General features: G+C 44.7%; 2 protein-coding genes across 3 annotated transcripts in view; both read right to left on the bottom strand.

Annotated features, from left to right (window-relative positions):
* Positions 1–179: 179 nt before the first annotated feature.
* LOC125761193 (vacuolar protein sorting-associated protein 54) lies at positions 180–5,076 on the bottom strand. The gene is made up of 2 exons (XM_049422103.1): positions 4,564–5,076; positions 180–4,163 (listed from the first exon to the last, which is right to left on the bottom strand). Exons 1-2 carry the CDS (start codon positions 4,776–4,778, stop codon positions 1,409–1,411), a joined length of 2,970 nt encoding a protein of 989 aa, XP_049278060.1. The 5' UTR covers positions 4,779–5,076; the 3' UTR covers positions 180–1,408.
* A 971-nt stretch (positions 5,077–6,047) lies between these two features.
* Positions 6,048–14,656, bottom strand: part of LOC125761192 (tyrosine-protein kinase hopscotch) — a 30,962-nt gene continuing 22,353 nt past the window's right edge. For both annotated transcript variants that reach the window (XM_049422101.1, XM_049422102.1), the window contains exons 5-14: positions 14,473–14,630; positions 14,281–14,376; positions 13,543–13,656; positions 13,170–13,468; positions 12,955–13,082; positions 12,233–12,884; positions 12,051–12,161; positions 11,415–11,965; positions 11,002–11,339; positions 6,048–10,923 (exon numbers count right to left, since the gene is read on the bottom strand). In XM_049422101.1, coding sequence (XP_049278058.1) covers positions 10,776–10,923; positions 11,002–11,339; positions 11,415–11,965; positions 12,051–12,161; positions 12,233–12,884; positions 12,955–13,082; positions 13,170–13,468; positions 13,543–13,656; positions 14,281–14,376; positions 14,473–14,630 — 2,595 coding nt within the window. In that variant the 3' untranslated portion in view covers positions 6,048–10,775. The remainder of the gene's footprint in view (positions 10,924–11,001; positions 11,340–11,414; positions 11,966–12,050; positions 12,162–12,232; positions 12,885–12,954; positions 13,083–13,169; positions 13,469–13,542; positions 13,657–14,280; positions 14,377–14,472; positions 14,631–14,656) is intronic.

The raw sequence follows: 14,656 nt of genomic DNA, 5'->3' as shown, positions 1-14,656 counted from the left end.
TCAATATAAAATCATTTCAGCTTTTAATAGCAAACGTTACGTTACTAAAATGCTTTGATCTCCTGTTTTACTATTTTTTTGCAAACAGAGCTTAGAAAATTTACCACCAGAGGCGCTGCAATCCATCCATTTCCACCAAATTATGGCGCTTAATATATACGCATGGTCTCCCGCATACGTTTTCTCTTGTTTAAATAATTCCCAACCGCAGCAGCGTTTGTACACGAGAGCTGCCAATTGTATTATTTATTAAATCCACCTTTTTGCTGCCAGTATCGTCATATATAATTACCTAAACGTCTCCACGTATCTACCACCGTAATTCCATCCAAAAACCGCCACTTGCTTGCTGGCGGCACAGAATTGGTCAAAGTGTTGTGGTTTGCCGAAATTAGCAGGCGCTAACTGAATGATTGATTTAATCGTATTCCTTTTCCACTTGTATTCCGTAATTGTTCTACCTTATGTTTTGTTTTTTTTTTTCTTTTTTTGTGTACCTATTTCGTCCGAACCCAAGAGGCCTAAACGCGGTGGTGCTGGTGGCGTTATAAGTTTGTCGTTTATCAATATTATATCATATGTTCTTATCATTTACGATGCTAGGGCTTTCACCCAAAGCCATCTACTCTCGTTGCGTGCAAAACAGGGTCGCGTAATTACACTCACTACACACGCACGCAGTCTTTGCACATTGCCACTGGCCTGCTTGCCGAGCTAGAGCAAGTTCGGGTGGAAGCTTTGTTTTCCCCGGAGGGAAGGAGAAAGTTTCGTGGTTTTACAAACGGAAGTTGTTAAAGCGCTCACTATACTAAACGGATCAGTATGCTACGGTAGAAAACGGCACTGAACGTAATACTAGTGTGTGTGTATGTGTGTGGTTGCATATTGGCATTGAAAGCACTTTCTTTTTGGTATGAAATGATACAGTAGTAACGATAATTACTTAAGTAAATAATAGTAATCGTAGCTAAAAGGCTGCTCTCTACCAAATACTATTTCGAAACAAAAAGCATACTAATAGCAACTGTGAAGCTTTCTGTACAGGTGAATCCACACCCATGGTAGGAAATATTAATGGACAGAAAGTAACCGCTACTAACCATAAACTATGCACAACCGAAAACATTTGGCAAGGGTAGGAGAATGTGGCTTTGCCAGCGTGCACGCAAAATAAAACAAACCATCAATGGAGAAGTACGTCCTGGTATAAATAAAATGCAAGGAAGCTAATAACGCACGAGTGGAAAGCCATCTCTGCCAATACTGGCTACTGTCGGAAAACTAAAAGCACGAACCATTCCCTATCCTCTTACTACTAATCACCTTGCTCCCCATAATGCCTTTTGCTGTCAAGCCTTAAACTGGAATGCTAACGTAAATCCGTGTACCAAATGTTCCGAATCTGGTGCTACTTCAACCAAATATCATCCATCGTATCGTCGTGCAGTTCAGCGACCGGCATCGCACGGAGCGTCCGCAGCGTTTCCATGTAGAACGTTAGCTCCGACACGACGACCCCGTGCTGTGGACCACCGTTGTTGGTGATGTTGTTCTTCAGCAGCTGTTCCCGCAGCTTGTCCTTAAAGTTACGCTGCACCGTCCGGTAGATGGCGTGCACCTGCTTTTCCGGCAGGATCGGTGCGATCGCTTCGTGCAGCTTCACGAACTGGCGGCTAATGTTGCGAAACGGTTGCGACGGAACCGGTGGCCGGGCGTCCCAGTTGTTAAGCTGACCCGTCACTACGTCGCACACGATCGACAGCACCTTGTTCTCGATCTCCTTGATGTGGCTGACGAAATCTTTCTCTACCGAATCGTACCCAGCAGAGGAAGACGTGGCGGTGCTGATCGGATGCGATCCTCCATTCGTTAGTGAGCCGGTCGTTCCGGAGGTAGTAGTGGTGGTGTTGTTGTTGTTGACTGATGCAAGCGACGACGCACTGGAGCCGTCGAGCGAGCGGAAGTGACGTTTCACGTGTGGCAATAGCCACAGGACTAGTTCGAGCGCCCGGGACACCAGTGCCAGGTTGCTGCTTGTGATGGTTTTAAGGCCCGCAACATGAAGTGCGCCGGCACCGAGGACTAGCTGGCAGCACCGTGAATTGAACATGCGCAGCAGATCGACCACATTCCTGCCAAGCTGCGGTGCAATCACCGGCAACTGGGACGCACACCGGCAATATTCACTAACGATCTGCACCAACAGCAAGGCGGCCCCTACCAGCGCGAAGGGTTCACCTTCCACCTTTAGCACCGATTGTGGTGGCGATGGAGTCACTCCATTCGACTGTTGCTGCGGTCCATTCAGTGCCGGTTTGCTCCAGTGGAATTCCCCACGCGCAATGCAATCGATCATCGTCTGAAATTCGGCCGGCACTTCTGCCTGCTTCCAGCGCTCGCTGTCCAGCAGCAGGGCCAGCTTCGATTTGCGCTCGGTGTGGAACTTTTGCGCGAATCGATTACCCTGCGCGCAGAGGGCCAGCTTTAGCGGGACGCTCTGTACACCGCACGCCGTCTGGCAGCCGTCGGTAAACCGCTCCACGATCTGGGCCAGTTGTGCGATCTGTTCCGCACTCACGGAACTTTTCTCGAGGCTTTGGTTCGACACGAGGTTCGCACAACGCTCGTGACAGTAGTTGCATACGCTCTGCAGCAGGTTCGCTAGCTTATCCTGCACCGCGCTGTAGTCGCTCGCCGAAAGGAACGCTTCCGTGTCGATGAAACTCACATCGTCCGTCAGCCGGCCGGCACTCGCGTCTGCCGTTTGTTGCATTACATCATGCACTGCCCGAATGCGCCGCAACAGCTTCATCAGCGTGCCGGTTGCACTTTCCAGCAGCAGGATCCATTCCGAGAGCGACAAACTTTGTGCTTCTTCACCGGCACCGGTCAAACATACTTCCGCATCGCCCGAAGCGATCACCTCGATCACGAGCTGCTTCACGATCGCCCGCACCGTTGTGATCGCTTCGTCACGGTACGTATCGATAAAGTCAAGGCTACGCTTGCGCAACAACCCGGAGATGATGCAGATTAGCTTATCCTCCTCCAGCGCACGCTCCTCACCGCTATCGCTCGGAAATGGCCGGTTAAGATCGGCCGTCGAATACCGCTCGAAGTCCGTTTTAAGCATCTTATCGATCAGCAGCTCCATTTCGCACAGCTGCGATGGCAGATGGCGAAAGCAGTGCACACCCGTTAGCTCCTGGCCAAGTATTTCCTGCGTCGTGCTGATCAAATCCAGTGCCGCCACGTAGTCCTGCGTGCTGAGCAGCAACTGTATCATCGGTTGCGTTTGGTGTACCGTCGACATAAGCTTCAGCTTTTCCAGCACCAGATTGTTGTTGGCCCGGATCCGCTCCGCCCGGATCACCTGGAGCGATTCCTTCACGATCATATCGTCGATTTGTTGGATCTTGCCCCGCAAACGTTGCACATTTGCCAGCGCATCCGTCATCTGCTCCATGATTGCATCCTGCGAGGTCATGGCGTGGAAAAAGGCGGACGATTTGTCTGCGACCTGCTTCGCAATCAGCACTTCCACAATGTCCAGATAGTGGCTAAGCCGTTCCTGTAGCTGCCGGCTCGATTGTCGCGTCTGTTCGCCTCCCTCCGTGCCGATGCCGGCGAACGCAGCCGCAAACGTGGCGGGCCGGTGCAGTTCGAGGTTCTGCTTCAGGAACACCTCCGGTATGTCCTTCAGGCTGGCGGTGGCACCGTTCGGGAGGCGATCGCTTACGAGCGCCTGCTGACTAGTAGCGTTCGCTGTCGGCACATTCGCGATGCGCGTGTGCACGCGATAGCGTTTGCCGATGCGCTTCAGGTACGCATCGAAGTGGTCCCACCGGATGTCGGCGAGCCGTGGCGATGAACCGATCGAGGCACCCTCGACAAATGCGTCGCCCCATTTCTTGGTGAAGAAGTTTGTCTGCTTGCCCCGGCTCGGATCGTTCAGTACGGCGGGCAGATTCTGGGCGGCCGAAAACACCGACCACTTGACGTGCGGTTCCTTCTGCTGGGCATTTACGTGGCAGCGGGTTACGTGCATGTCGTAATCACGATCGCTAACACCGTCCAGCGGTAACGACGAGCACACACCGTTGTAACCATAGCGACACACGTACGAGCCACCTTCCACGGTGCAGTGCTGCTGGCGAAGATGCCTAACGAAAGCGGGAAAGTGGAGCAGTGTGAGAAAACCATGTTAGCCAAAGTGAGCGCACTAAGAGGAGGGGTACAGTTTGCCGATTGCGACACGCACCGGGGGCCGAAACGAAAGACGTAAACTGTTAAAACAATTATACCGATCAATTCCCGGACGATAGCTGTGACCTCGAGCGACGTACACGAGAGCGAGAGCGCGGAAGAAGGCCGCCGCAAGCTTTTCGACAATTGGTGCTAATTAACCTAGCGGTTACTGATACGGAGTTGCCCGTACGGTAGATTCAGAGTTGACCCGATCGACACAGGGTTTTTTTTTTCATAAATATATTGTGACTGTGGAGACACCATTCCTATCGCGGGTTTACTCATCAAATACGCCGAAGAGATACCCAGCCTTACCTTACAAACTCTGCGGTATTTTTGAACAAAAACAGTTGTTGCTGCTGCTGTTGTTGCTGGTGAGACTGTTGGTCGTACGATGGCCACTGTTGCTGCTGCTGATGTTGCGGCAACGATTGATCAGTCCGAGTCGATGCGGGTGAAAGGCAGTATTGACAGCTTTGCCAAGGCGGAGGTTCCTTCAGATCGAAACTTCCCGAGGTAGACTTTGCCATTGGCACATATTGTTGGGCACGGGTAGACTTCGCCGCCCGTTTAGAAACGCACACGACACACACAACAATGAGAGCAACAAACGATACGGCCGGGCACGAAATCGGAACACCTTTGCGTTAGCGGGTGTAGTTTTTTTTTGTTATCAGCGAAACAATAAGTAACGTCCGGCCTTTGGTCTACGTGGGACACCCGTACAAATAACTGATACGAACAACGAGCAGGGGGATTGGAAAAATACACACAACGTATCAAATTCTTCAGCTGACACAACACCGATTTTTTGACAATAGTGACGTGCGCCCATCTGAAGAAATCAAGGTGTATTCAGTGTATGGGATGAGATGATACAGGCGGCTCTCAAATAAGGCCATTAAATATTATACATTAAAAATCACACTGGCGAAAAAAGAAGGAGAAAAAGGAAAGAAGTAATATGCTTCGTTGTTAATGATTTGACACAAACATGACGAAAAACTTTGTAAAAAAAAGTTCGAAGATGACCATCAACAAGCCGCCAACTTTATTGACTTTGTTTTGAAATTATTAGAGCCTAATATACAGTCTAATAAAATTTTATTGAGTTTATGCATATCAATTCACGTACTTTTTAATTATTTATGAAAACAGGAAGTACTACTGAGCGAACTGCTTCGAACGGCCTTTTCCAATTTATAATAAGTACCTTGGGCTTGCTTCAAATGTCAAAATTTGCGCATTGGGTGGCTCGGAAGACTAATATGTAAACAATAACAAAGTAAAAGCCGACAAATAAATGTCGATGGTTCTCTAAAGGGAAGTGAAACGGTTTAGTGAGATAAAAAGATGGCATTTCTTTTAAAAACCTGACTGCTACTAAATCAGTGGGGCAGATCTAAGTACGCGCTAAGAGCAGGAAACAAATCTATGATAAAAGCACAGATGGAATTGAATACAAACGTAGGAAATAATAACCCGTGCCATTTCTGAACAAGCTGCACTAAACGAAAGGTTGTCGCGATCCTGGCACACTTCTACGCAATTACCACACTTTATGGACGTTTTTATAAAGCTGTTATCCCCTACAGAGGGAAATATAAAAGATGCTCCTACAATCTGTGAAGTGCGGTATGCTAACATGCGGAAAAATGCTTATACTCTGCAACAAGTGATGATCTACTAGAACTTATATACGATGAGCTGCTTTAAACCGATCATAAAGCTACCAAACGATAACAGCTAACTTATTTCGGACAATCTAAGCATATATTTATCCAAGGCTAACATACTGATACATTTGAATTGCACGATTTATTTTGTTTTATGTTTTTCCTTTTACCCTTTTTTTATTCACTGTGAACACCGATAAAACATTTAGTTTTTTACTCAATCTCTTAAGAGGAAGATATCCTTTTTTCTCTTTTTCGAGCTCGCTTGTTTACTTTAAGTGGTTACAATGGTGGATCATGGTCAGTAAATGTTTTGGGTGGACAGATGTGTTTGTGTTTTCTGTTTTCTTTTTTGCTTTCACGACAATGACAGTACATTAAAAAATGGGCAATTGATCTGTGTTCGTTATCCTTAGTAATACCCCAAAGCCACAGTAAAACAACAAGTACCCTCGCACATTGTGGAGCGAACGAGTTTGGACGATGAAAAATATTCTCACCACCCTAACTCATGCAACACACACCACACACACCCTCAGGGCACATCGTATTATTTAGATATATCGTGGTTAGAATTCACATCAAATCACAATTTGTCTCTCCAGGATGACCAGGATAACCAGGGAATACAAACATGGGTGCACCATGTGTGGGTGATGAGTGTGTGCTATGCTTTTTTTATTATTGTGTGGTAGCTCTAAACGAGCCTAACTACTTCTCAGCTGGATCAAAATTATTATGCTAAGTCTGACGCTTCTGTGTAACGTTGTACCATCGATTTTTATTTGGGAGGTATTGGATACTACATTGGAATCACGGGAGGATGGGGACACGTAGGACACTATCTTCATTTGCCTTATCAAATTTTATCTTCGTACGTTTTGTACAGTATATTTAATCGTGCTAAAAAAAAGCAAAAGCCAACAAAATCTTCAGAGGTAAACAAAACTGAAAGCAAATCAGTTGTAAAATCTGATGCTTCAGCACCTATATAAACGCAACCTAACGCTTAAAAAGGCATAGTGTGTGCACTAAGAATTCCAAATTCAACACAATTCAACACTACCACATCTTACATCGGTCTCTTCTTCTGCTCAAAGGTACTTCGGTACACAAAAAGGGGGGGTGTAATCTGTTCATAATTATAGTTCATAATTAAACTACAAAAAACCCTTCGGTAAAAAATTATTTCGTATCTATCTAAGTATAAGCCGGATGGCGCAACTCGTAAGGCGCATACATACATATAAACACAACCTTTTGTAGCGCGCGCAAACGAAGTAAGTAAAGGTGGTTCAGTAAATTGTTCAGGCGGCATCTAAATATTGTGCATTTATCGTTCACTCATGCACACGATATAACAGAACTTTACCCTACGTCAACAGTCACATCCTATGTGTTAGAGCATGTAAAACAGATGAAACGAAATGAAGAACTTAATTCATTTAAACTAACTTTCTTTTTATAGAAAAATAATTATATAAATTCATCTCTCTCTCTTTCGCTCGCTTTCTTATTCACTTTTCGGTCCGATAATCGGGATCAATATAAACTATATACTACGGCAATCACAATCCTCTCTTCTTAACGACCTAAAATGACTAAAGAGACCGATGGAGGCTGACGGATTTCCTGAACCCCCCTCCTGGACGCTTCCACTCTCTCACACGCACAAATACACATACATGGAGTTTATGAATGGGTGGGGAAAAGCACTAGAAAACTTAAATATCGAACAGTATACACTCTATTGCGCTTTTCATCCATCAACTTTGCATATTTCTATGTGCCGCACATACACTAACATTAGTCCACGTGTGTGTGTGTTGGGAGAAACCATTGTTTAACGCTCACTCTGTTTTACCGACATCATCACCATGTCTTTTTTTGGGGGCGCACACCCACAGCATCGCCACACTCTAAGCAACTTTCTTCTTCGCCTTACTTGGGCACCACTTTACTAACTGTTGCCGCTTCTAATTGGCATGGTATCCCTGCATCGGATACTTCATTGTTACACCATTACTCTATCAAGCCAAGAGCCCTTTTCCTGCATGTGTATGTGTGTCTATGGATCTAGTCGAGATTTTACCCGAAATCGGGAGTTGGTGGTAAGATGGGCTTCCTTTATACCATCATCTACACTATATGACCGAACGAAGCCAAGCAACTTTCATGCTTCACAAACATCCCATTCCAACTAAACTTTGTCGAAATTTCATCTTGAAAACAGCACAAAAGGACTCGCGTTTGCTTAAGTAACAAACTTACATTGGTCAATTTCTGTGTCTGTATGTGTCTGCACGCATATCTAGTAAGTTTCCTATCCGATATTTCTAAACTAAATTCCGTTTTTCATTTCTTCTCGCTAGCTGTATTACTTACCTCAAAGAGTTTCTTTTTTATATACCTCATATTTGTATCCTTCTAGCATTGCATTAAGTGCGCGTGTTAAACATGTACCGTGGGGTTTAATCTTTCTGTTTCGGTAACACCTTCCCCTACGACGTAATGCAAATACCTAAGTTGTTCTTTGTATGAAACCACCGTGGTGCAGAATGTTAAAGCATCATTAAGCGACTACTACACGCTACACTTTCCGCTCATGTCTGCTGCATGTTCTTTTTTCTTCTTGAGTTTGCTTTTGCTTGCATGTCTTTTTGTGTCTCTCCTCTCGTTTGTTTCCCAAATGGTGGTCATGGCTGGTAAATCGTTGTTCAAACACACTACAAGTTGTGATTTTTTTTTTAAATCTCTTTTTGCTATGCTTTTCGCTTTCTGCTTTATAACTCGTTAGTACTTTGTCTTCGGGTTGCAAATTTAAGTGGCACTTTTGAGAAATTGATCTATGTTCATTATGTTAATAATATTTGTTCTTTGTTCTAAACTTGTTCGTTTTCTTAATATTCGATTAAACTACTTCACTTCTGGGAGATATCAGGAATGGTGCAATGATGGAAGGGATCGAAAGCGTTCCGTCACACACTTGGGCAGCAAGTACTGTTACCGCATTTCCCATTAAATATCAGGTGAAGATTTACGTTAGTGTAGTGTAAAATTTGTCTTCGTCGATGGTCGTTTTTTTCCCCGAATTTTGCCATGAATGATGTGTGGATTTTTTTTTTGCTATTGCAAGATGGTCATACCCTCCTTACATTGTTGGCTAAAACTTTGAACTACTTTTGGAAGCGTTTTCATGTTTGTTCGCGTATGGTTCATCAGTTGGTCATCGTTGTACTGAATATTAAATTCAATCATTTCATATCGCTGGTCTAAATCGTGTGCATTTAAAATCGGTTACATTTTCCCTAATTCTGCTTGCTGCTACTACTACGTCAACTCCACTTCATTTCTCTGCTAGTTAAGAATGAAATTCTTTGTAGAAAAAAATGTAACAAAAAGAAAAACAAAAATCGATTTCTCATAAAAAATCACAAAGAGTGCAGTTAAAAGTTAGTCATTAAAAAAATACGCGATCAGTTCCGACACGCGGGTAGGTTTTAGCGCGTTTTCTACTCTAACAAAATTGGTTAAAAATTGGTTTGTTTCCCTTCATTAGACCGTGTCTAACTGCAAAAGCTTTCAGCTAAACGCGTGCCCTGTTCTATGCTTTTCCTTTCGTTTCTACTTTTTCCACACTACGTCTGACAGAACTTATTCGAGTTTAATAGATTTTCTTTGTTCGCTTCGTTTGTTTCATTTTACTAATAAGCCACATCTAAGTATACATAATCACGGCACATACATTTCATCAATTTTTTTACCACAATCTCGAGGGTTTTAGCGCATTATAGCCATACTTCGTGTCTTGTGCATTCGATCTACAAACTAATGCATTTTTTTCCTTCACTTTCTCTCCCCCTCTCTCTCTCGTTCTTATCGCATTATGCTCAAGATCATAATAGTTGTGTTCTTTCATCGCTTTAATCATTATTATTTTTACCACATTAGGCGCAAGATTGGCATACAAACTATACGGGTTTCGTGCCCACTACGAGTATAGTGACAACATTGTTTAAGTTGTGTGTTTTTCTTTTGCTCGTATCTGTGTGTATTTGTAAGTGTTTCTAATCCTTCTTAATCTGTACACAGTTGCGGAAAAGCGCAAACCAAATCCATAGACTTTAAACCACCGCTAGAACACGGGACGACGAGTATTTTGTAAAAAGGACAACCATTAAGATTCGTTTGCAGAATACTTTCTTGTACACCGGCAGGTTTTTCTAACTTTTCTTTACTTTCGCCACTCTTTTGTGTAGCGGCAGGAACGATTAAAACGTCATTCAATACTTTCGGTCCCCTAAGTGCAAATCTGTTTGTGTATGTGTGTTTTTGTTTGCTTCCTTCTCTACATTGCACAACAAATAGCAGTTTCTAATGATCATCAAAATTGACAACATTTGAGAGTGTGAGTATATAGCATCAGTGCGTGCAATCGTAAACAACTGATAGCGCAGCATTTTTAGGCAGGACGACTTTATAACAACCATTTAGTCACGCTACAATAATCATGGCGGCGTGTGTGTGTGTGCGTACAGCGGTGGCGGTCGGTTCACTATACACTATTATCATTTTGGACGCAACCACCGCTGTACGGTAGATGTCACGGCTCTGTGACTCTAATCTGTGAGCTTAAAATGCAGAACTAACACCAACTCCACTCTTCAGAAGCCGGTTCTCTTCGTTAATTGCTAGTATTAATTTACGTTTGCTTCCTCCTTTCCGGCGGTTGCAGATAATCTCCGTATGATCATACCGATCACGAACCGATACGGCAACACGTTCTTAAGTTATTCATAGATTCTAACACGAATCATGAGCATTTCAAGCGCTTATCCATATATTGCACACCTAGTAAATCGGTTCACCGTATTGATTTATCATGTCGTTCAGCTCCTCCAATAGTGCGCTGAAAGTCTTCCGTTCGTGTGGGTTTCGCTTAAAGCAGGGTGCCATTAACTTATCGTACACATGCGAGAACTGTTCGGGAAGCTGTAATCTGTGAATGAAACAAACATAGTATAAGGTGTAACAGAAAGGATGGCTTTTCTCATTGTTCACGGTACCGCACACGTACATCTTTGTCTCACACTGTAACAGTTGATACAACTGGGTCGCACTCTTCACGTCTACCTGTCCATACGGCGAACCGCCGTACGTGAACATTTCGTACAACGTCACACCGAACGACCAGACGTCCGATTGGAAGGAATATTTCTGCGTTTCGAGCGTTTCCGGTGCGTACCAGCGTATCGGCAGTTCGCGGCTATGTCGCGCTACATAATAGTTGCTACCTTCGGTAACCTGTGCTAGACCAAAGTCCGATATCTTTACGCATTTTTTGCTCTCCACCAGAATGTTACGCGCGGCTAGGTCACGGTGTACTATCTTCTTCTCAAACAGATACTGCATACCCTGGAGAAGAGATAGAAATGTGAGCAGGTAAGATGAAATAGATAAATCTTTTTTTCGCACAGTGCTTCATATTACATTTGCAATATCCCGTGCCATCCATAGTAGATCCGGTTCCTTCAGATCGCACCGCATGTACGGAAGATACTCTAGCAGCGAACCCATCGGTACGTGATCCATCACCACCACCAGTTTGTCGTGCTCCTCGATAAAGCAAATAAATTCTACGATGTTTTTGTGTCGCAAACTTTTCATGATATCCACCTCACGCCGAAAATCATCCTTCACCCGGCCCAGATCAGGCCGATCGCTGTAGATTGTTTTCAGTGCGACTTCCCTTGGTGGTTGGTTGTCGCGCTCGAGCGTTCCTCGATACACTCGGCCGAAATTGCCTTCGCCGAGCTTGTTATGGAAGAAGATTCGCTCAGTGCTGCTAAGTTGTATGTAGTCGGAACAGTTAACGAACGTTTTCTCAAAGTAAGAATCGCCACTGAAACGGTTGATAGGATTTGGCAGCAACGGCAGCGAGCTACTTCCACTTGATGCATTACTACGCAGCTCACTGTCGCTTCCGTTGCTGACATAAGACGAAGAGGTGCAGTCGGTGCGCGATCGTACCAATGTGGAATCTACAATGAATCGTACGAATAAAAAGAAATTGTTATCAAAACTGAACAACAGTCTGGTGCGGCTTACTATGACAGCCCTACTTACTCGTTTCCATTGACAGAATACTATTTTTGAAATCAGTTCCATTCAACATGTTTGTCGAATGACCATTAACGTGCCCATTGCCCACCGTACAGTAGCTTCCATCTAATTGACCTTAAAATTAAAAAAAACAGACCAATTAATATTTAATTTAAGATCAAATGAAACATTATACCAACACTTACGTGCGTGAACTAACAGTCCCACGATCGCTTGTGGTGCAATGCGTTTGTCGGGATCCGCATGCCAACCGCAGCTCAGACATTCGTAGATCTGCCTCGAATCCTTCAGCTCCTGTGGCATTGTCTGGAGCCATTTGCGGGAGGGCAGAAATTCAGCCGGTTTGTACACGTGCATCTTGATGCCACGGCTAAATATTTCCCACAGTGTCGAGGTGCAGGCCCACACATCCGTGGCCGGATCTTGCCGCAAGCTGACAACACTCTGTTCGCTTAAATCCTGATACTCGTACGGTATCCACAGCAGATCGTGCTTCGTCAACCGTCGCTGTCCGTGCATGCCCGGATCACCGAGCTTTGCCAGCACGCGCTGTTCCCCATCATCGTACTGGGTAACCAACATCGATGAGCACCGAATGTTTCCGTGAATTATGCCGTGCTTCTGCAAGTAGTACAGTGCGCGGGCAAGCGAATGGCCTATCTCGATCAACGCGGCTGGACGTACCGTGGTGCGGCGTGTTCGCAAAAATTCATCCAATCGACCGTAACGCGGATACTCTAGCACCATCGTGATCGGCTTGCACACGGTCATACCGTAAAGCTTAATAATATCGATCGAGTCGATCGTTGCCCACTGTCCAGCTACCTGCATAAAGTCCTAGGGAGCAGAACATAGTGTCTGGCGTTGAAATAATTGCAGATTTTCATAGTAGTTAACAAACAAATACCTTAAGATAATCTCCCTCCTTTTCGTTCTTGAGTAATTTAAGCGTCACCTCCATCTTGCTATTGTTAGGAAGTAAAAAGTCTGCACGCGTACGTTTCGTGAAGCCATCGCTTTCGTCTTCCACGGCATCTGTTCGACAAGAGATGAAAAAAAAACACAGTCAACAACAAAAAACCACTTATTGTTTGGCAAACACATTCTTCTTATCATACGCACTGCGATTGATAACTAGTTCCTTGGCGGCATTGATGATACCGGCACGCTTTTGTCCGAGTTCCTGCGTTCCACCACGCAGCAAACGCTTCGGGGAGAACTTTACGGTTGGCCGGCAGAGTAACAGATTGGGCGCGGTGTCGTTGTCCGACGGCGGCAATCGATAGACGCTCGTTATCTCAGGGTTGAGGCTCTTCAATGCCTCCGTCAGCTGGTTGTACCGGCATACCTGTTCCTCCTTCTCGTCCTGCACGTGCCACTGATCTTCGGCGTGGATAAGCTTATACGTTTTTATCAGTCCACTTTGGTGAAGTAAAAAGCAATTGATAAATGATTTCACACTCGGTAGAAGCACGCTCTATATATGTATACTTACTCGGTTTCGAGCATATCGACATAGAAGGTATCGTACCGTTCCTCACACTGCCGTATTATGCAAGCACCGCAGCTGCTATTCTTTTCCCGTATTTTATCGGTGGAATATTTCCCGCTGTGAGTGAAACGAAAGGGATTTTTGGCATCAATAGCGTTTTTAGCTCTTAAAAGTATGCAACATTTCTAACTATTTGCTGTGTTACCACGTGCTATAACAAACGATATTCGATAGAATTCTTTCCAATATTATTTATAACATTTAACAAAAATTCCACTTCTGAAGGGTTGATACTCTACACCAGAGGTAAAGAAGATCCTTAAGAAACACGTTTCAAATTGTTTTGGGTTTGAATGGTACTAAAATCTTTAGGCGTGCGATTCAGAAAATGTATACGCGTGCGTGTGTTCAGTAGTTAGGCGAATTTTCCATTCATCTGCGCCGGGTTTGCACGAAGAACGACACACCAGTTCTGGGTATTGTTTGGTAAACGATGCCTACCATTTACTCGCACCGAAGATACAGCCGAAACAGTGAAGAAAGCATAACTTCAGGGCTAAGCCCTTTTTCCAAGATACAAGGGGACCCGTTACGTACAGACGCAACGTGTTGGAAGAAACATTCAGTTGCTTTTATGAATGAAACCCTACACAATTTTCGATGATTTTACCAGAATTGGTTCCACCTTACCGGTCGCCAACCGAGACTGCGAACAAGTTTGATCATACGCTTCACACTTACCCGATGGGTCCGTGGCACTTGAGTTCTTTCAGCAAGTTGAGCATCGGCGAGGAAAGATAATCCTGACATAGATATACGGTCCATTTGCACATTAACCTGCAAAAGACAGAACACCATATTAACCCCGTAGGGTAATGGGGGCACACGCAGAATTTTCGGGAAATTTCTTGTCCCTGAATTCCGTTCCCTTACCTATAGTACCCGGCTAGACAGGTTACGAAAGAGTGCAATTCAGTCTGATCATGAAAGTCTATACAGTACGGCTCCGACTGGTCTTCCAGTGCGAGTTTCACCGTCAGCTTTTCCACCAGTATGGTGAGTATTTCGTCGATATTCGTCACATGTTGCCACTGTTTGGAATTGGTAAGCAATTAAA

This window comes from Anopheles funestus, chromosome 2RL (genome assembly GCF_943734845.2).
Source record: "Anopheles funestus chromosome 2RL, idAnoFuneDA-416_04, whole genome shotgun sequence".
Taxonomy (NCBI): domain Eukaryota; kingdom Metazoa; phylum Arthropoda; class Insecta; order Diptera; family Culicidae; genus Anopheles; species Anopheles funestus.
The sequence above is the reverse complement of the archived record's forward strand: the minus strand, read 5'-3'. Positions and strand labels throughout refer to the sequence as shown.

Coding starts and splice junctions, on each gene's coding strand:
- LOC125761193 (XM_049422103.1), bottom strand. CDS start 4,778: ATGGCAAAGTCTACCTCGGGAAGTTTCGATCTGAAGGAACCTCCGCCT. Junction 4,164..4,563: donor AATACCGCAGAGTTTGTAAG/GTAAGGCTGGGT, acceptor CGCTTTCGTTAG/GCATCTTCGCCAGCAGCACT.